This window comes from Nannobrachium achirus, assembly GCF_963921795.1.
Source record: "Nannobrachium achirus genome assembly, chromosome: 1".
In the NCBI taxonomy this organism is placed as follows: Eukaryota; Metazoa; Chordata; class Actinopteri; order Myctophiformes; family Myctophidae; genus Nannobrachium; species Nannobrachium achirus.
Window position 1 is genome coordinate 11,851,741 of NC_137810.1, and position 20,880 is coordinate 11,872,620.

At 43.5% G+C, this 20,880-nt stretch overlaps 1 protein-coding gene across 12 annotated transcripts in view; it reads left to right on the top strand.

Annotated features, from left to right (window-relative positions):
- herc2 (HECT and RLD domain containing E3 ubiquitin protein ligase 2) overlaps positions 1 to 20,880 on the top strand; it is a 181,587-nt gene that overhangs the window by 74,381 nt on the left and 86,326 nt on the right. For 8 of the 12 annotated variants that reach the window (XM_080732030.1, XM_080732029.1, XM_080732024.1 and 5 more), the window contains 9 exons: positions 1,963 to 2,090; positions 5,089 to 5,284; positions 6,642 to 6,775; positions 8,856 to 9,038; positions 10,669 to 10,805; positions 12,188 to 12,339; positions 13,341 to 13,532; positions 14,901 to 15,088; positions 19,398 to 19,590. In XM_080732030.1, the coding sequence (XP_080588156.1) occupies positions 1,963 to 2,090; positions 5,089 to 5,284; positions 6,642 to 6,775; positions 8,856 to 9,038; positions 10,669 to 10,805; positions 12,188 to 12,339; positions 13,341 to 13,532; positions 14,901 to 15,088; positions 19,398 to 19,590 (1,503 nt within the window). Of the gene's footprint in view, positions 1 to 1,962; positions 2,091 to 4,918; positions 4,952 to 5,088; positions 5,285 to 6,641; positions 6,776 to 8,855; positions 9,039 to 10,668; positions 10,806 to 12,187; positions 12,340 to 13,340; positions 13,533 to 14,900; positions 15,089 to 19,397; positions 19,591 to 20,880 lie in introns of all 12 variants that reach the window. The other 4 variants (XM_080732031.1, XM_080732026.1, XM_080732027.1 and 1 more) reach the window with 2 other exon arrangements.

The following is a 20,880-nucleotide window of genomic DNA, read 5'->3' on the forward strand; positions in this document are numbered from 1 at the left end:
GTAAACTATAGCATCCTCAAACACCAAGATCTGGGTAAACTATAGCATCCTCAAACACCAAGATCTGGGTAAACTATAGCATCCTCAAACACCAAGATCTGGGTAAACTATAGCATCCTCAAACACCAAGATCTGGGTAAACTATAGCATCCTCAAACACCAAGATCTGGGTAAACTATAGCATCCTCAAACACCAAGATCTGGGTAAACTATAGCATCCTCAAACACCAAGATCTGGGTAAACTATAGCATCCTCAAACACCAAGACCTGGGTAAACTATAGCATCCTCGAACACCAAGATCTGGGTAAACTATAGCATCCTCAAACACCAAGATCTGGGTAAACTATAGCACGCACACACACACACACACACACACACACACACACACACACACACACACACACACACACACGCACACACCCACACGCACACACACACACACACACACACACACACACACACACACACACACACACACGTAGGTATTGCGATACGTGTATACGTGAATCAACATTTCAGAACAGCAATTTTATGAATGCGATTTTTACAAATTTAGCTATGGTGGGATTCATGGGATGGCTCAAAATAAATAAATTACCTGCCATACACACTGTAAGACACAACCTTTTTGCTTTATCTATTTGTCTCTCAACCAAAATGTTCTCTTCTAGGAAAAAACAATAACAAACCGTTCCATATCTATAACCACCTTGTTAACTCATTCTGAGCCCAGGACATTAACGGATTAGGGGGTCCAGAGTGCCCCCTCCCGGCCCCATTAACGGCCGCTGTCTTATTTTGAAGGCCAGAAGTCTAGACCGGAAGTACTTCCGGTCTGACGTCATCGGATCGTGCGCCGGAACCGATGCGTGTCCACGTGGAGTTGTGTAATGGCCGACCGGGAGCTTTTATAACTGTGTAAAATAAGCGAGCATCTGCCTCCATCCTAGCTTCTAAAGTGTAGTTTTGAGATAATGGACATTAAAGATGAGATCGGCCGTCCACCTCAATGTTATGGGATGACTATTGTGTGCTCGTGGAGCCGTGATGATGACAAATCAGCGCGGATTTCGTCTCCGGAGCGTCGGCCATTGTACTAGGTATTTTTACTCGCCGTTACAGTAATATATTACTTTTCCCGCGACATCGCGTGGATGGCACTATAGATACTCTATTACTTTTCCCGCGACATCGCGTGGATGGCACTATAGATACTCTATTACTTTTCCCGCGACATCGCGTGGATGGCACTATAGATACTCTATTACTTTTCCCGCGACATCGCGGGGTTGGCTTTTAATGAGTTAAGCTATGTACAGTAGCAGGCATCAAGTGTATGCTTTCTCGTTCGCAGACAGAACACTTGTTACAATTTAAAATGTAGGCATTTAGCAGACACTCTTATCCAGAGCGATTTAGAATAAACAAAGTCATAATCACACAAATATAATGCAAAGAGAACCTCAGGAAACTAGGATACCAGGTAAACAATGAACCCCAGCATCTGTCTAAACCAGTGGTCCTCAACCTTTTCAGGCCGTGACCCCCAAAATAATCATATATGAACTGGGGACCCCCCCACCCTGGCGAGCACTAAGAGTTGAACTTGAGACATTGCATTTTGTATAACATGGTTCTATTGTGAAAATAGCAGATCTAAATGCGTTGCGAGGCGTTGTGAGCATGTAGATCGTCTATTTTCACAATTTCTGCCTCTAATATTTGACAATTTGGCCAATGTTTAATTTGTCATTTTAGAGGTATTACAAAGTCCTTAATTTGTCACTTTAGAAATGTGTAGAGCGCTATACACTTAAACTTTATGTTGGTTTGTTTACTGTTGAGAGAGAAAACAATGTTGCACATTAAGTTAATCATCTGGGGACCCCCCAAAATAATTTGGGGACCCACAGGTTGAGAACCACTGGTCTTAACAACATGCTATCTATGTGTTCCACAGGTCATGTTGCACTCTCACTTGTCAATCAGTGTGCCTTGGGTGTGGACCAGGGGAAGCAGCGGTCCCTCCCCAAATCTGTGATTGACGTGTGCCGCATGGTGTACCAGGCCAAGTGCTCTTTAATCAAGGTACGGTGTGTGTGTTTGTCAACTCTGATTTATACTTGTCGTGCGTGTCCTGTGCCCATAATGGCAGATCTACAAGCTCACAACCTGTCGCATCATGACACGTTGCGAGTTTGTAGATTGACTATTTTCAACACAGGACACCATAGAGCATCGCAGCGGAAGTGGATTCCTGGGGTCACTTAATATTCTCCATTCATTTTCGCCATAGACTTTTACAAAAATATTTATAACAATTATGTTAAGCCTCGAACCAAGCCATCCAGGATGGAGGTGAATCATGATCATATAACCTTTTTTTCTATGAAAAGAACATTTTGAAAATCGCTAAACAAAGGGTAGTTATTAAATGTAGTATATCAAATAATGTAATATTAAAATAAGTTTTCACATAGGATCAAAGGTTATATGATCATGATTCACCTCCATCCTGGATGGCTTGGTTCGAGGCTTAACATAATTGTTATAAATATATTTGTAAAAGTCTATGGCGAAAATGAATGGGGAATATTAAGTGACCCCAGGAATCCACTTCCGCTGCGACGCTCTATAGTACGACTAAGTATAGATCTGGCTTGAGAGCTGTCCAATGTCTAAGGATGATGGCGCAGTAATACGAGTGCTCTTCTGAATCTTTAATGACGTGAGGGAGCCAGCTTCTGTGTAACTGATTTGTTATACAAGGAGTAGCATGGCTTTAAAGGACTTGTTGCTTTGTAAGAAAACACGATTTTGCACGACACAGTGTTTACGTACTGCTGTACACCAATGTTTCATACTTGGTGGGGACAGGTCTTTAATTCAGTTTCTAGGCTAAAAAGGCCTAAGCTGCCACCAAATTAATGACCACTTCAAGGTGTAATTTTATGACCAAAACCTAGTTTGAGGTACACTGAGATTTGTTATTCTCTTACAACACATATTTTGCACATTTTGGCGTTGTGCTGTGACCTTAAAGTGGTTATGACGGGGTGCCCGCTGGCCTACTGGTCCAGGCGCATACTAGTCTGGGATCACTTCACTTTTCGGGTTTGTAACCGGTCTGGAGCGGAAACCACAAAACGTCATGTTGTAGTACTCAAGGACTACAATTTGTCCGGAACTATCCACCGGAAACAGATTTAACCCAAAATAATTCCCCTGCGCTCAAGGACATAATTTTATGGCCTACCTAATAAACTCCTTGATGCGGAGTAGTTTCGCTTTTGAAAAATTAGTTTGGTATATGCATGTTTTAGTCCAACTTTTAGCGACCGGCAAGACCACACTAGGCTACTCGAGCATTTTAATAGGGATTGGGGAAACAAACGGTGGGAACCAAATCAAAGCGACGCCGCTTCTTCTAGTGGTTTCCGCGCTTTAGGCGGAAACCAAACGGCCTGTTGTGAACGAACACCAGGCTTTCTCTCTGAAAGCCTGGTAGGCGAGGTTAGGCGCATACCACTTAGGCATTGCCACATAGGCATGGATGCCTGGTGGCGTCGCCGGTTCGATTCCCGAACCGGACGACCTTTGCCGCATGTCACTCCCCATCTTTCCCCCCATTTTCCTGTCCTATCCAATAAAAGCATAAAAGCCCCAAAAAAAACTAATCTAAAAAAAAAAGTGGTTATGAAAAAAAGGTAAATCGTCTAGTTGGGCATATTCCCAACTTGACATCATCTATAATATTAGCCAATCAAATTAATTTATTGCAGTTACTGTACTGAAAGGGTCAGGTTATCAACAAATAACTTCATGGCATATTTACCGCTAAAAAAAGTCTTCTACAAACAAGCTGTCAGAGATTAGTATGGAGGGTCCAACATTCTCCTCCCGTGCTCTGGAACACTTTTAGCGGCCATGTCCTGCCGTCTCTTCCACTAGAAGCACGTAGATGTTGACTGTTCAGCCCCGGCTCATACACAGAAAATAGCCGTGCTACAAGCTCGCGACGCGGTGTGAGCTTGTAAATCGTCTATTTTCTATGTGCGCATACGACGGACGAAGTATAAATTCATTACTACGCAGTCACTCTGTGATACGGTCCTGCCCCCATTTCAGACTGTTTGTAGAAAGACCACGTGACCTACTGTCTCATAATGTAGATTTGTCGGGGCGTGTCATCACATCTTTAACTGAAAGTGCTAAATGATGAGCTTGGACCCCCAGACCCACCAGGAGCAGGGGCGGTCCTATAAGGAGGTGTGCGCCCCGGTCATCTTTTAATGTGTTAATGATGTGCTTGGATCCTCAGACCCACCAGGAGCAGGGGCGGTCCTATAAGGAGGTGTGCGCCCCGGTCATCTTTTAATGTGTTAATGATGTGCTTGGATCCTCAGACCCACCAGGAGCAGGGGCGGTCCTACAAGGAGGTGTGCGCCCCGGTCATCTTTTAATGTGTTAATGATGTGCTTGGATCCTCAGACCCACCAGGAGCAGGGGCGGTCCTACAAGGAGGTGTGCGCCCCGGTCATCTTTTAATGTGTTAATGATATGCTTGGATCCTCAGACCCACCAGGAGCAGGGGCGGTCCTATAAGGAGGTGTGCGCCCCGGTCATCTTTTAATGTGTTAATGATATGCTTGGACCCTCAGACCCACCAGGAGCAGGGGCGGTCCTACAAGGAGGTGTGCGCCCCGGTCATCTTTTAATGTGTTAATGATATGCTTGGACCCTCAGACCCACCAGGAGCAGGGGCGGTCCTACAAGGAGGTGTGCGCCCCGGTCATCTTTTAATGTGTTAATGATATGCTTGGACCCTCAGACCCACCAGGAGCAGGGGCGGTCCTACAAGGAGGTGTGCGCCCCGGTCATCTTTTAATGTGTTAATGATATGCTTGGACCCTCAGACCCACCAGGAGCAGGGGCGGTCCTATAAGGAGGTGTGCGCCCCGGTCATCTTTTAATGTGTTAATGATATGCTTGGACCCTCAGACCCACCAGGAGCAGGGGCGGTCCTACAAGGAGGTGTGCGCCCCGGTCATCTTTTAATGTGTTAATGATATGCTTGGACCCTCAGACCCACCAGGAGCAGGGGCGGTCCTACAAGGAGGTGTGCGCCCCGGTCATCGAGCGACTGCGCTTCCTGTTCAACGAGCTGCGTCCGGCCGTGAGCAACGACCTGTCCATCGTGTCCAAGCTGAAGCTGCTGAGCTCGCAGCCCCGCTGGAAGAGGATCACGCGGAAACTCATCAGGGATCGCCGGAAAAAAAGAGGTACCCATCAGAGCATACGAGCGGAGTGGAGCGCGAGCGGTGTGGGGAGCGGAGCGAGACGTTTTTTAGTTGAGCGTGAGCGAGCGACTTTTATAATGGGTCTGAGCGCCGACCCTCCTCCGCTCCGAGCCGATCCTTTTGGGGCCGCGCACCGCATGTTTCCAACAAAACAGTGGCATGGTAGGAAACTACTTTTTTGACTCTGATTGACGGCCCTGAGCGGAGCGTGAAGCGAGCGCGGAGCGAGAGATGCGGAAATCTAGTTGAGCGGCGGGGAGCGGAGCGGCCCGGTGGCCGACCAGAGCGACGATCGAGTGGGACAAGAGCCCTCTGGAGCGCGGAGCGGCTTTTGTCTTCACTCCACTCCGCTCGTGTGCTCTGGTACCCATTACCCAGTGAACCCATCTTGTCTTATATATTATCCATTTTAGACTTGGAAACCATTCTGTGGCATTTTTTAGATCTTAGCTATACATCGTAGCAACATTTTTCAGAAATTTGTTAGGATTTAGAAGGCATTTTGTTGCTGTCGCCATCTTCATTTTCTAACATTTTTGTGTTTTTTTCTCGTAAATTAGTGCCCTACCTCATCATACAAGACAAAATGATCTAAAGCAGCAGATCTACAAGCTCGAAGCGTGGCACGAATCGACATGTTTTGAGCTTGTTGATCTGCTACTTTTGCTATTTTTTTAATTTGAATCCTGATAAGTGATATTTTTGGACATATTAGGTTTCCACCCGACAGAGACGATCTGTAGAATGGGCCTCAGGTCTAAATGGGTTGTTAACCACTTGAAAACTATCACCCCTATTCTGAGGCCAACATGGCCCTTCTACAATATGAGCTTGTAGATTGGCTATTTTCTACAAAGATATGTAGTGTAGAGCCAAGCGTAAAAAGGAAGGCACCGACAGTGTCGCTGGGGACTCCAGTCAACTACTATATCGTCGTTGTCGGGTGGAAACCTTTTATGTCCAAAACCGTTCGTTTTGCATTCACCATTTTCAAGATGATTTAAACTAGTGAAAACAGCCGATCTACAAGCACACAACGCCTCGCACCGCGAGGCGTTGTGTGCTTGTAGATCTGCTGTTTTCCCTACTTTTGTGCGACGGCCTTGTATGATGAAGCAGGGATAACTTTGCGAAAGAACGTACAAATTTGAAACTTGGACATACGAGGTTTCCACCCGACAACGACGATATATAGGGTTTGAGTGGTAACTATAGGGATATCGCCAGTAGAGATGGACCACATGGTTGCATTAGCCTCATGGGCCAAATCTCAATATCCAATACAATGAAGTTGTTGTTGTTTGTCGACATTGATGTGTTGGATTGCCTTCAACTTCAGTGCCTAAAAAGTCAGAGTCTGCTGACTTGGAGGAGCCAAAGCTGGAGAATGAAGGGACCAATGAAGAGGAGCTGAACGTCCCCGTCAACCCCACACCTGGCGACAGGAAATCACCCACTAGCAAAACACCCAAGGTGCGTGTTCCCTTTCTCTGGGTCTTTTTTAGTTTTGGCATTATGTGTTTATTGCGACCGTCAGGGAGCAGTTTACTATGAAAACCTCCACCGTCGGTCGGTCGGTCGGTCGGTCGGTCGGTCGGTCGGTCGGTCACACGTCACACGTCACACCTTTGCCCTGCTCATATCTCCGCATCAGTATGACATCACACCACATGTGTACACAAACCTTTGTGTACGTTGCTGTGGCAACAGTCTGTTGTTGCTGGTTTGTTAGTGTACGTTAGCAACCACCTTAGCAACCATGGTTTTACCCTAGCAACCAACTGTTTACCCTAGCAACCAACTGTTTACCATAGCAACCATGTTTTTTTACCCTAGCAACCAACTGTTTACCATAGCAACCAGATATGCAGAGCAGGGATCTCCATATATGGGCATAAACAGGTGACATCACACTGATGTCAGATACTCAGAGCAGGGATTTCTCCATAATATATGGGCATAAAAGGGATTCTGTTAGGGATCTCCATATATGGGCATAAAAGGGATTCTGTTAGGGATCTCCATATATGGGCATACAAGGGATTCTGTTAGGGATCTCCATATATGGGCATAAAAGGGATTCTGTTAGGGATCTCCATATATGGGCATAAAAGGGATTCTGTTAGGGATCTCCATATATGGGCATAAAAGGGATTCTGTTAGGAATCTCCATATATGGGCATAAAAGGGATTCTGTTAGGGATCTCCATATATGGGCATAAAAGGGATTCTGTTAGGGATCTCCATATATGGGCATAAAAGGGATTCTGTTAGCTGTTAGTGATCTCCATATATGGGCATAAAAGGGATGCTGTTAGGGATCTCCATATATGGGCATAAAAGGGATTCTGTTAGGGATCTCCATATATGGGCATGAAAGGGATTCTGTTAGGGATCTCCATATATGGGCATAAAAGGGATTGTATCCCAGATGATGCCCTGTTAGGAGATCCACACTAACAGAATCCATATATGGTCCTACCGACAGCTGCTATAAGCCAACCCTGGCGATAAGGTCTGAGTCGAAGAAATGCTTCTTTCCTGGCAAGAATTGCCCCTTTATACTGTAGGGCTCGTTTGTGTATTGTATGACATCACGCCACATCATCGGCTGAGGACTGTGTGATGTCATCATATCTCCATATATGGAGACATAAGTTGCTCATGCCCAAATATGGGCTGGTGAGGTCAGACTTAGTGTGATGCGTAGGTTATCTCCATATATGGAGATTCAACTTCAATGAGTAACTATGGCAAACTGTCAACTGCCCGTATGTCTTGATAATTGGTAAAACAATTTTTTTGGCCTATTTGTGGAGATAAGCGACCGTTGGTCGCTTATCTCCCGATTAGGGAGTCTTACTGGTCGAGGACCTGGTAATTCAGCGTTATCTGTCAACACTGAAGGTGTGATCGGTCTTTAGGCTGTGTTACTAATGAACATGTTCTTGATACCTGTCCATCAGCGAAGGTGATGAATTAGTCCTTGCATAAGGTGTCATCACATTCAAGGATTTACATGCCATAATGTTTCCCATTTTCGTGTTTGAGGCAAATTATTCTTGCATACAATTTCTTACCTAGAACAGTGGTTCTCAACCTGTGGCTCGGGACCCCCAGGGGGGTCGCCAAATTATTTTGGGGGGTCCCCAGATGATTAACTTAATGTGCAACGTTGTTTCCTCACTCAACAGTAAACAAACCAACATAACGTTTAAGTGTATAGAGGGCATCTGCACACAAGTGACAATTTAAATGACAAATTGGCCAAACATTGGCCAAATTGTCAAGTATTAGAGGCAGAAATTGTGAAAATAGCCGATCTACATGCTCACAACGCCTCGCAACATGTGAGCATGTAGATCTGCTATTTGCACACTAGAACCGTGTTATACGAAATGTAATGCCTCAACTCTTAGTGCTCGTCAGGGTGGGGGGGTCCCCAGTTAAAATGTTATTATTTTTGGGGGTCGCAGCCTGACAAGGTTGAGAACCACTGACCCAGAACAATGTAACGGTGAAACCTAACATTGTTACTTTGATGTTTTCACAGCAGGACAAGTGGCATCCTCTCCTGAACAACAACACGGTGAACAGTGTTCAGAAGTACAGGTGGCTGAAGCACAGCGTTCAGGGCATCTTCTCTCAGTCCAGCCTCATGGCCACCATAGTGGAGTTTGCACTGAAAGAAGAACCTCTCGACGTGGAGAAGATGAGGAAGTGTCTCCTGAAACAGGTGAGCTTCATCTAAAAACACTTCATTTGAGTCAATCTCTCTAGGTCGTCCTCAGACCATAGACTGTAGAAAAATATGGACGATGCGAAGCCATTGGTTTCTATGCCACGCAAATGGCCCTATTCTACCCCTTGGAATGGGTGTAGCCATCATAGAATTGTAAAGGCATCAGAGATGCTATTGGCTGCCAACGGTCATGTGCACCGCAGGGATACATGGGAGAATGTGGTCGGAGCCTCCCGAAATACAGCACACGAAGAAGAACACAGCCGGCTGGTATCAGTTTAGTTGGCCACGCCCCCCCGCAACTTTATCATTTATTTTAAAATAAATTGGACCACATTTCGACAAAACGAATATGATGGTGATTGAAAGGCAATTTTTAACTAGCGATAGGAACCATACAGTATTCATGAAAATGTTAATTAAGGTTTGAAAACGAAAGGGGGAAATGAATGGGATCCAATGGAGAACAATACTTTTTGCGATCGGCCGGGGGGGAAAACAGTGCAACTAGCGGCCAAACATAGGAAGTTTTAGTTCCGTATTGGAGTCATTTTAAATCGGCAGTACTATGCCCCTGCCTCAGACGAGCCCTCCATCCTCGCTTCCAGTCATCCCGTTTCTCTCCTGCGTCTTTCTTGAGTACATCCACATATGTTAGTGTGGGACGTCCTCGTGACCGGTGCCCATGTGTTGCTGGCTGGCAGCTCCTGGTGTCTTTGACAGTGTCCTGCAAGTCTCATTCTCCTGGCTGCTATTTTATTGCTCACCCTTAATATTCCAGTATACAGATTCTTGTTAGTAACGTGTACTCTTGCTGATGTTGAGCACTACAGGTAACATTTTGGTGTAGCACCCGTCTAGAGACTTCTGCAGAGTTGGCTTCAGTTCCAATCAATAAATATACACGTAGATATCTTCTTCTTCTTTTCCTTTCATCTACTGTACCTCCATCTCACCCTGTCCTCTGCCTCCTCTTCTCTCACACCAACTAACTTCATGTCCTCTTTCACTACATCCATAAATCGCCTGTCAGTTCCAACCTCAACATCCCTCTACCGATATAACCATCACAGTCTGGCCTCTCTGGCTTTATCTCCAAAACATCTAACATCATCCCTCTGATGTACAGGTACTCGTTCCTGATCCTATAATAGAGGAAATTTGCATATATAATTTAGCACATACACACTAGGAATATGTGACGATCTCTACAAAAAGAAACTCACTAAAAGTAAATGCAGCAAATAAACTACAAATATATAGCTGAAGCCTGACTCTAAATCTATCCGTTTGTAGGTCACATCACAGGTTTACAGGTGTAAATCAGTGGGTGAAATTCATTTTTGTGCAAGATACATGGTTTAGTTGGGTGGGGGGGCAGAGAGGAGAGGAGATTCGTTAGTAGCCTTCTAAATCAGTGGTTCTCAGATTGGATTTCTAGGGACTCTGTGGGTTCCTTTGTGGGCGTCTAAATTGACCCATACAAGTCTGTAACTCTGACAGTGTACAAATGGAACGGTCCATTTGGTTCCATTTGTACACTATCAGAGTTAAGGGAAGACCTTAAAATTTGAAGGATCCCAGACAGAGTTGTTAAACATGCCTGCCTCTCGTCACCCCACAGCTGGAGCGGGCGGAGGTTCGTCTGGAGGGCATTGACACCATGCTGAAGCTGGCCTCCAAGAGCTTCCTGCTGCCCTCGGTGCAGTACGCCATGCTGTGTGGCTGGCAGAGGGTCATACCAGAAGGGACCAACATCGGGTAGGTCAACAGGCTTTCACTTTACATCATACTATTTGTCTAAGCACTCTAATTACCCAAACCTTACACAAGGTTCCCACGGTCATGAAATTCCTGGAAATATTTTGAAATTAGAAAAATATTTTTCCAGTACTGGAAAAGTTTAAGGGTCCTGGAAGGTCCTGGAAAAATAGCTATGCATTGTCTTTGGTTATTGATTTTGTTAATACATCTGAAATTACAAATTAAACATTGGCCAAATTGTCAAATATTAGAGGCAGAAATTGTGAAAATAGCAGATCTACATGCTTGTGAGCATGTAGATCGTCTATTTTCACAATAAAACCGTGTTATACAAAATTCTTCTACTCTTAGTGCTCGTCAGAGTGCCCGGGTCCCCAGTTCAAATATTATTATTTCGTGGGTCACTCCACATAGGAGTAAGCGACTCGTTATTGAGCCGAATTATTGTTATATAGTCCTGGAAATCGGGTTAAATATTCTGGAAAAGTTTTGGAAAGTAATTGGTAAAGATGTGTGGGAACCCTGCTTACAGTACTGTATATACTTAGAGGCATTGACACTAAGGCTTGCCCACCTGCCCCCGGCAGGTAAATAAAACCTTTGGGCAGGTGAAGTTTGCTTTCAGGTTGCCCGACCGGGCAAGTGCTCATTTGAGAGGGGATGCAACCGTCTATAAACACAACACCAGATATCTGTCTAAACACCTGAACATGGCCAGCGCACTCTTTCTTCTGGTCTGTGGAATGTAAAATAAGAGCACTTTTTACCTATAATGTGCTGTTTTTACTGTTGCTACATTTAAAAATGTAAAATAACAAGTGTGAAACCATAGACATTCAATCATAGCTACAGTATGTAGGTAGGTATTTGGTATTTAAGTATCAAGGTACAGTATGACATTTTTTATTGCACAGCCCCAGAAAGTAAAGAAATAAGTGTTAAATTGAGCAGTAATTAAAATCTTAGCTATCATTTTATAATGGACGATTTACTTTTCGGGCAAGTGGGCATGACCTTTGGGCAAGTAGAACATGACCTGTACTTTGCCCGACAGGCAAGTGCCTCTGAGACCTTAGTGTCAACCCCTGTACTTAGTTGTACAACAAATAGTAGTCGATTTATAAGCTTGTGGAACGGCTTTTTTTTGTTATTTTTGAAACTTTGGAAAACCTAGTACGGATGTCAGTGTAATAGTGGGAATTGGCCAAATCATAGTCCAGATGTAGCATACATTTTCCAACAAAAGCTTTGGTAACTAAAATTCTCTTAACGCATGTCTGCTCGGCCAAATAAAACGCTGTTAATGACATAATGAAAGCAGCTATGTCGGTTAAGCCTGTGGCGATGAGCCGTTCTAATGTTTGATCCGTGGCTGCCAGCGAGCCTCTGTCAGACTGCCTGAAGGACGTGGATCTGATCCCCCCGTTCAACCGCATGCTGCTGGAGGTGACCTTCGGCAAGCTGTACTCCTGGGCCATCATGAACGTCCGCAACATCCTACTGGAGGCCAGCGTCAAGTTCAAAGAGCTGGGTGAGCAGCAGGCCTCGGTAGACAACATAGTTCATAAATAAACTGGTCACATATACATAGCTGGCAATCTTATGTACTTACAGTAGCTGGTAATCGTAGTTGTTGTGCAGTGGTTCTCAACCTGTGGGTCGGGACCCCCAGGGGGGCCCCCACATTATTTTTGAGGGGGTCCCCAGATGATTAGCTCTTTTACTGCTTCGAACGTTAACGCTTGTCCCAATTCTGACGGCAGCGCAAAGCCAATACGAATGCTCGTTCTTTTACCTTGTTTGAGCACTGTAAGCTGATTACAGGGGTCGCGCGGGTGTGTACAGTAAAAACATCTCCCGTAACACTGCTCTCAAATTTCCACCACACGAAAACATCAATGGAGTCCCAAATCACTTCCTGGCTGTATTCTGTGGACCTGATCTAGAAAATGCATTTCTACGCTCTGAACGACGGAAAGCACATTCATTCCTTGCATAAGGCTCCCCCTGCCGTCAGTTTGGCTACAGTACAGATATTTGTGTCCATTGAAAAAGATTATGTTTCGAAATAATCCATAGATAATTTTCTATAACATCGCAAAGGTAAGCTACTTTTTGATGGCACCAGCACAAATAAATACATAATAAATATGGCAGTAGAACTATTAACTTAATGTGCAACGTTGTTTTCTCTCTCAACAGTAAACAAACAACATAAGGTTTAAGTCTTCAGAAATTGTGAAAATAGCCGATCTACATGCTCGCAACGCGAGGCGTTGTGAGCATGTAGATCTGCTATTTTCACCATAGAACCATGTTATACAAAATGTAATGCCTCAACTCTTAGTGTTCGTCAGGGTGGGGGGTTCCCCAGTTAAAATATGATTATTTTGGGGGTCGCGCCCTGAAAAGGTTGAGAACCACTGATCTACTGTACCGTACATAACTGGTTATCATATACCCGTAGCTGCCTCATCAGAAGATAACCCAAGCTAAAGCACGTCCATGTGAATCTTTGCCCTCTTGCACCAGGCGTGCAACCCGTTCCCCTGCAGACCATCACCAACGAGAACCCGGCAGGCCCGAGTCTCGGCACCATTCCACAGGCCCGCTTCCTCCTGGCCATGATCCACATGCTGTCCCTGAAGCACGGAGCCAACAGCCTCAGCCTGCTGCTCAACTCCGGCATGCTGGCCCTCACACAGAGCATACTCAGGCTCATCGGTAAGCATGCTGGCCCTCACACAGAGCATACTCAGGCTCATCGGTAAGCATGCTGGCCCTCACACAGAGCATACTCAGGCTCATCGGTGAGCGTCTAACCCTCACACAGAGCATACTCAGGCTCATCGGTAAGCAATGCTCCACTTACAGAGACATCACACTCACTTAACTGCCAAGTGTACACTTGGCAGTACATAAGGTTTTTCTTCGACATCTTGTATTGTGGCAGTCCAACAAGAAGACATTTAACGCAAAAGACTGCGAACAAGACACTTTGCATCGCATTACTGCAGCATTACATTAAATTCGAGGGACATCCTTGACTAAAGAAGTTCTTAGTTGACTAATAGTCAAACTGTAGGAATTTGTGGACAAATCAGTTTGGTTTACTCAGTTTGTTGCATACTTAGTTATGCAGAGACCAGCAGGTTGATGAGATTGAGAACTGAACATTCTGATTTGATGATTTCACAATTGCTACTGGCTATTGAAAGATATATAGACTGGAGTAGTTCACCCCCAAAATTACCTTTTTTTTTTCTTCTATTGATTACTCATGCCATGGAGACTTGAGTTCAATAATATTTTTTTGTATTTGTCACATTCCTAAGACAATAATTAGCTTACAATACATGCATGTATTATATATGACCTTTGTTTTTGTCTTAGGAATGTGAAAATTACAATTTGTTTTATTGAACTCTCCCTGGCATGAGTAATCAATAGTAAAAAAGTCATATTTGGGGGTGAACAACTCCTTTAAGGGTTGCATCTGGAGTTTACAATAATTTTGTTTTAAAAGAGAATTATCCAGTAGCTATGCCCCTCCCAAAAAGCTTTTGTCCAATGCTAGCTTAGAATAACTTCCTGCTTGCCAAGGTTTGCCTTGGCAACAGCCTTGGCAAGCTGCCAGTTGCTAAGCTAGCATTGGACAAAAGCTTTTAGGGGAGGGGCATAGCTACTGGATAATTGTATGGGGAAAAAGCAAAAACAACTAATCAATGACTAAGGGCTGATTCATACTCCACTTTTAGAGACAAATTTATTTCGGTTCAGCTCTGTCCAAACCACAGTATGACGTCATTCAGAGGTTTGGGGGAGCGGGTACCGTCATTAATTCAGCTGTTCGGTGCCACGAAGAGATTTTGTGACTCCCCAAACCGAACCGAAATAAATTATGCTCTAAAAGTGGAGTATGCATCGGCCCTGAGACCAAATCAACCGATCAAAAGACGACGCAGCATTTTCCAGTGTAAAAAAAGAACACAACCCATCTTCAGGTATTCACGTTGTTGTACAGTATGTTATCGTTCACTGTGAAGGACCAGAGGAGGATCATCACATGCCGTGGTTTGGTTTTGTCCTCAGGTCCCAGCACAGACAGCAGTGATGAGGACCAGAGTCTCTGTGCACACGGAGGCTCGGCCACCGTCCTGGAGGAGTCCAGGAAGGAGGCCGCTCCGGCCCCGCTGCCCGCCTCCGGCCCAGAGCTGGCCGCCATGATGAAGATCGGCACCCGAGTCATGAGAGGACTGGACTGGAAATGGGGAGATCAGGTCAGTTGGATTAAATACATTAACTGTAACCTCGCCTACCAGGCTTTCTCCCGAGAGAGAGCCTGGTGTTCGTTCACAACAGAGCGTTTGGTTTCCGCCTAAAGCGCGGAAACCACTAGAAGCGGCGTCGCTTTGATTTGGTTCCCTCCGTTTGTTTCCCCAATCCCTTTTAAAATGCTGGAAATGCTACGTAGTCTTGCCAGTCGCTACGAGTTGGATTAAAAGATGCACATACCAAACGAATTTTTCGAAAGCAAAACTACGCCTCATCAAGGTGTTTATTAGGTCGGCCCTAAAAGTATGTCCTTGGGTGCAGGGGAATATTTTGGGTTAAAACTGAATCCGGTTGATAGTTCCGGCCAAAGCGTAGTCCGTCTAGGACTACAACATGACGTAAAGTGGTTTCCGCTCCCGACCGGATCAAACCCTGTAAAGTGAAGTGATCCCAGACTACATTAACTGTAGATCAGTGTTTCTCAAACATTTCAAATTTCAAGGTCTCCCCTTAAAGAGAAGGTGCCATAGTTTTGTACTTTTTCTGTTTTTCATGTGTCTAGGAGGTTGAAAGTACTTATGTGTTTTTTTTTGAGAAATGATGTATTCTCTTAGTATTTGTTTGTTTTCTCTTGGAGGCTGCCGCCTTGTGGTGAAAAGTGTCAGTTAAAAAACACAGATACTAAGTATGTCACAGTATCAACTCCTCCCCTATTTACCATTCACCCAACACTGTGGGGTGTGGCTATATCAGCTGGGTCACCACCCACCATGCCATCCATGCATACTTAATGAACTAATGAACTTAACTCTCCCCACGCTTTGAACGTTAACGTTCGCCCCATTTTTTACAGAACCTCGATGCCAATACGGCGCTCGTTCGGTTCGTTCGTCTGATGACTGTAAGCTGATGAGGGGTCGCGCGGCCGTCTACTGTAAACACATTTTCCGCGGTGATGGTGTAAAAAATCCATTATGCGTTAGATCAACGGAGCACAATTCACTTCCTTGTTGATTTCCTCTGGCTGTAAGGCTCTGTGGCCAGTGACTGGTCTTCTTCTTCTTCAACACATAACAGGCAAATTCACATTCATTCTCGCATGACGCCGCCCTCTGCTGCCTGGCAGACCAAAGTGCACTATTGCACAATAAAAAAAAAAAAAAAAAATAAATGTCTGTCTATCTACTATAACGTCGCAAAGGTAAGCCGCTTTTTGATGGCACCAGACCCAATAAATAAATAAATTAAAGCTGCAAGCAGCGATGCCCGGGCCCTCGCAGCTCTACCCACGTCACAAGGCCAGCAGCCAATCAGAAACCAAACAGGAAGTCAGCCATTTCGACCAATTAGTGGCGTTTTGGCGCATTTTTGGCCGTTATCACGGGTTGCACTTTAACGATAGTTTTTTGAGAAAAAATAGTTTTGTGAGAAAAAAATAGTTTTGTGAGAAAAAAAAAGTTTTTTGAGAAAAAAAAAGTTTTTTGAGAAAAAAAGTTTTTTTTAAATTTTGAGAAAAAAAGATTTTGAGAAAAAACTAATTTTGAGAAAAAAAAATGTTTTGAGAAAAAAAATGCTTTGAGAAAAAAAAATTGAGAAAAAAAAATTTGAGAAAAAAAATTTTGAGAAAAAAAAATGTTTTGAGAAAAAAAAATGTTTTGAGAAAAAAAAAATTTGAGAAAAAAAATTTTTTGAGAAAAAAAAAATTTTGAGAAAAAAAATGTTTTTGAGAAAAAAAAAATGTTTTTGAGAAAAAAAAAATGTTTTTGAGAAAAAAAAAAATTTTTGAGAAAAAAAAAATTATGACACCAGCCGCGAGTCTGTACGACAAACGGTTCATGAGTTATAGAGGCACTTCCTGTTTGGCGAAGGGTACTTCCTGTTTGGCGAAGGAAGTTTGACGCTTCGCCACGTGCACGCCGTTTTACGAAAACTCACGATTCGCACAACTTTTCATCGTTAAGGTGTCTTGAGTATGCCGAGCGAACTTGAAGTTGATCCGATTAACCCCCTAGGAGGAGTTCGTTAAAGTGCGACACGTGAAAACGGCCAAAAATACACCAAAACGCCACAAATTAGTCAAAATGGCTGACTTCCTGTTTGGTTTCGGACATGGCGACAAGAGACTTTTCAGTGAGTCCGGACATGATACAGGTGTGTACCGATTTTCGTACTTGTGGGTGAAACCGTATAGTGGGGCTGTTGCGTTGAAATATTGTAGGGGGCGCTGTTGCGCCATTAGGCCACGCCCCCTTTTATTATTTTTTAATTACGTAATTTTTTGCCACTTCTGATGTGCGTAAAAAGTTACACAACTTTTGGAGTACGTTTGGCGCCTCAAAAACGCGATTTACTTTCGGGAATTATTATTAAAAAAAAGTTTTTTGAGAAAAAAAAAGTTTTGAGAAAAAAAAATGTTTTGAGAAAAAAAAATTTGAGAAAAAAAAAATTGAGAAAAAAAAAGTTTTGAGAAAAAAAAGATTTGAGAAAAAAAAATTGAGAAAAAAAATTTGAGAAAAAAAAAAATTTGAGAAAAATTTTTTTTTGAGAAAAAAAAAATTATGACACCAGCCGCGAGTCTGTACGACAAACGGTTCATGAGTTATAGAGGCACTTCCTGTTTGGTGAAGGGCACTTCCTGTTTGGCGAAGGAAGCGTCAATTAAGGTTAAGGACTCTTAATCAAGTCATATGATACCACCCACAACTCTGTACGATAAACGGTTGATGAGTAACAGCCAAAAAAAGGAACAATCAAGTAAGGACCAATCAGAAGAGGGGGCACTTCCTGTTTGGTGAAGGAAGTTTGACCCTTCGATACGGGCACGCCGTATCGAAAAAAAGTTTTTTGAGAAAAAAAAAGTTTTGAGAAAAAAAAATGTTTTGAGAAAAAAAAATTTGAGAAAAAAAAAATTGAGAAAAAAAAAGTTTTGAGAAAAAAAAGATTTGAGAAAAAAAAATTGAGAAAAAAAAATTTGAGAAAAAAAAAATTTGAGAAAATTTTTTTTTTGAGAAAAAAAAAATTATGACACCAGCCGCGAGTCTGTACGACAAACGGTTCATGAGTTATAGAGGCACTTCCTGTTTGGTGAAGGGCACTTCCTGTTTGGCGAAGGAAGCGTCAATTAAGGTTAAGGACTCTTAATCAAGTCATATGATACCACCCACAACTCTGTACGATAAACGGTTGATGAGTAACAGCCAAAAAAAGGAACAATCAAGTAAGGACCAATCAGAAGAGGGGGCACTTCCTGTTTGGTGAAGGAAGTTTGACCCTTCGATACGGGCACGCCGTTTTACGAAAACTCACGATTCGCACAACTTTTCATCGTTAAGGTGTCTTGAGTATCCCGAGCGAACTTGAAGTTGATCCGATTAACCCCCTAGGAGGAGTTTGTTAAAGTGCGACACGTGAAAACGGCCAAAAATACACCAAAACGCCACTAATTAGTCAAAATGGCTGACTTCCTGTTTGGTTTCGGACATGGCGCCAAGAGACTTTTCTGTGAGTCCGGACATGATACAGATGTGTACCGAATTTCGTACTTGTGGGTGAAACCGTATAGTGGGGCTGTTGCGTTGAAATTTTGTAGGGGGCGCTGTTGCGCAATTAGGCCACGCCCCCTTTCATTTTTTTTTATTAGGTAATTTTTCGCCACTTGTGATGTGCTTGCAAAGTTGCGCAACTTTTGGAGTACGTTTTGCGCCTCAAAAACGCGATTCTTTAGGGGGAAGAATAATAATAATAAGAATCTTTGCAATTACAATAGGGTCCTCTCACACTGTGTGTGCTCGGGCCCTAATAATCTGGCAGTAGGAGAGTTAATGAATAAAAACCCAATTCTAACTCTTTCTGTATACTTTTTTGGAAAAGATCTTCCTCCTAGTATAATCATAATACCTGATAATCATGTTTTATATGGGGGGGGAAATCATGGCACCACCTCTTTAACTCTGACAGTGTACAAATTTGTGTCAGAGTTTACAGACTTGTATGGGTCAATTTAGACCCCTACTGTATAAAGGAACCCACAGAGTCCCTGGAGTCCCCTTTGAGAACCACTGCTGTAGATGAATAGCATTAGTGAGCTTATAGCTTGGTTAATACTTGAACGAACCAGTGTTTCACTGATAATTACTGGATGAATGGGCCAAGAACGACAACGATAAAGATTACCAAAAGATTTACCACAACACAACTTGAATGACAAACAAAAGTGGTGAACGATATTGTTGGGATCCATTTCAGAGCGATTTGACGAACATTTTGTCGCCACAGTTTTCAACAACATAATTGACACAATGCTCTTGGCTACAGGACGGGCCGGCGCCTGGGCTGGGTCGGGTCATCGGGGAGCTGGGCGAGGACGGGTGGATCCGGGTCCAGTGGGACACCAGCAGCACCAACTCCTACCGCATGGGCAAGGAGGGGAAGTATGACCTCAAACTGGCAGAGCCTCCGCCCGCCACCCAGCCCGCCACAGAGGACTCTGACACAGAGGACGACACAGGTCGGCACACTGCCAAATCAAAATGAAAAACTTGATCTGTGCTCACACACCAACATCTGCCCTCCATTTGTGTCCCAGTGCGGCTGACGGCTAGTCATTGAATTTTTTTCATTTTAATTTTCTCATTTCATTTGAAAGCTGGGAATCATAGCTACAAAATGATATATTGGTTGTGGAGATTGACCCAACAGTTTTGAAGATATGGCTTATAGAATGATGCCATGCTGAAATACTACTTTTGAGATATTCAAGTTCTAAATTTGGGAGAACCAACAGAATTATGTCCCGATCTCTCACATTAATTTAAAAAAGTCTTATTTACACGCAGAGTTAAGCTCTGGTGTTTAAGTGAAATGTAGCCTGATATTTATTACATGCTTTTGTGGCTTTATCACATTTTAGAAAAAAGAAAAAAAAAGAAAATGTAATTTCAGCTGTGGTCTAAAGTAGTGGCTTCCGAAATGACTGCCCCAGTCTCATGCCCAGTCACATTTATCCCCCTCGACGTCGTTTTCCTTCATCTACTGTTCACTAGGGCATTCACCGAATATTCGAAATATTCGAATATCAAAGTCACTATTCGACGTTGTTCACCGAAGTCGAATATTTGTTTTTCTTTTTTTTTTTTTGTCAATGCGGTGGATGAATTTGTTAATGCTCTATACCAGGGCTTCTCAAACCTTTTTAGGCCGTGACTCCCAAAATAAACATATTTAAACTGGGGACCTACACCCTGACAAGCACTTGGAATTGTAGGTATTAATGTGACTCGGTTCCACAGATAAATATCTGCGAGGCGTTGTGAGCATGTAGATCGGCTATTTTCACAATGTTTGCCTCTTGCTTACTTAATATTTGACAGTTAGTTTGGCCAGTCCTGTCGAATATTCGACTATTCGAATACTTAGAGGTTGAATAATTCGAATACTAAAAATCACTATTCGTGAATGCCCTACTGTTCAGTGCAAGTGTAATATTCCGTGAATTCCAGTAACAATATGTTTCTGTTCTGCCACACTTAATTCTGTAAACACCATGCCTGCCTACCAGGACTCTTAGACAGGCCTTTATTCTGTAAACACCATGCCTGCCTACCAGGACTCTTAGACAGGCCTTTAAGTCAGTAAGTAGCCTCGGGAACCAAACGTTCCCGAGCCATGTGGCCCATACTGTACGCCAGGTTTCTGTTTCTGTAGCATAAAGCAGCTTGATACAAGTACAAGTACACCTCCTGGACATGACGCTATGGTGTCATGTCATGGATTCTTTGCAGGAAGAGAGGCCTTTAAT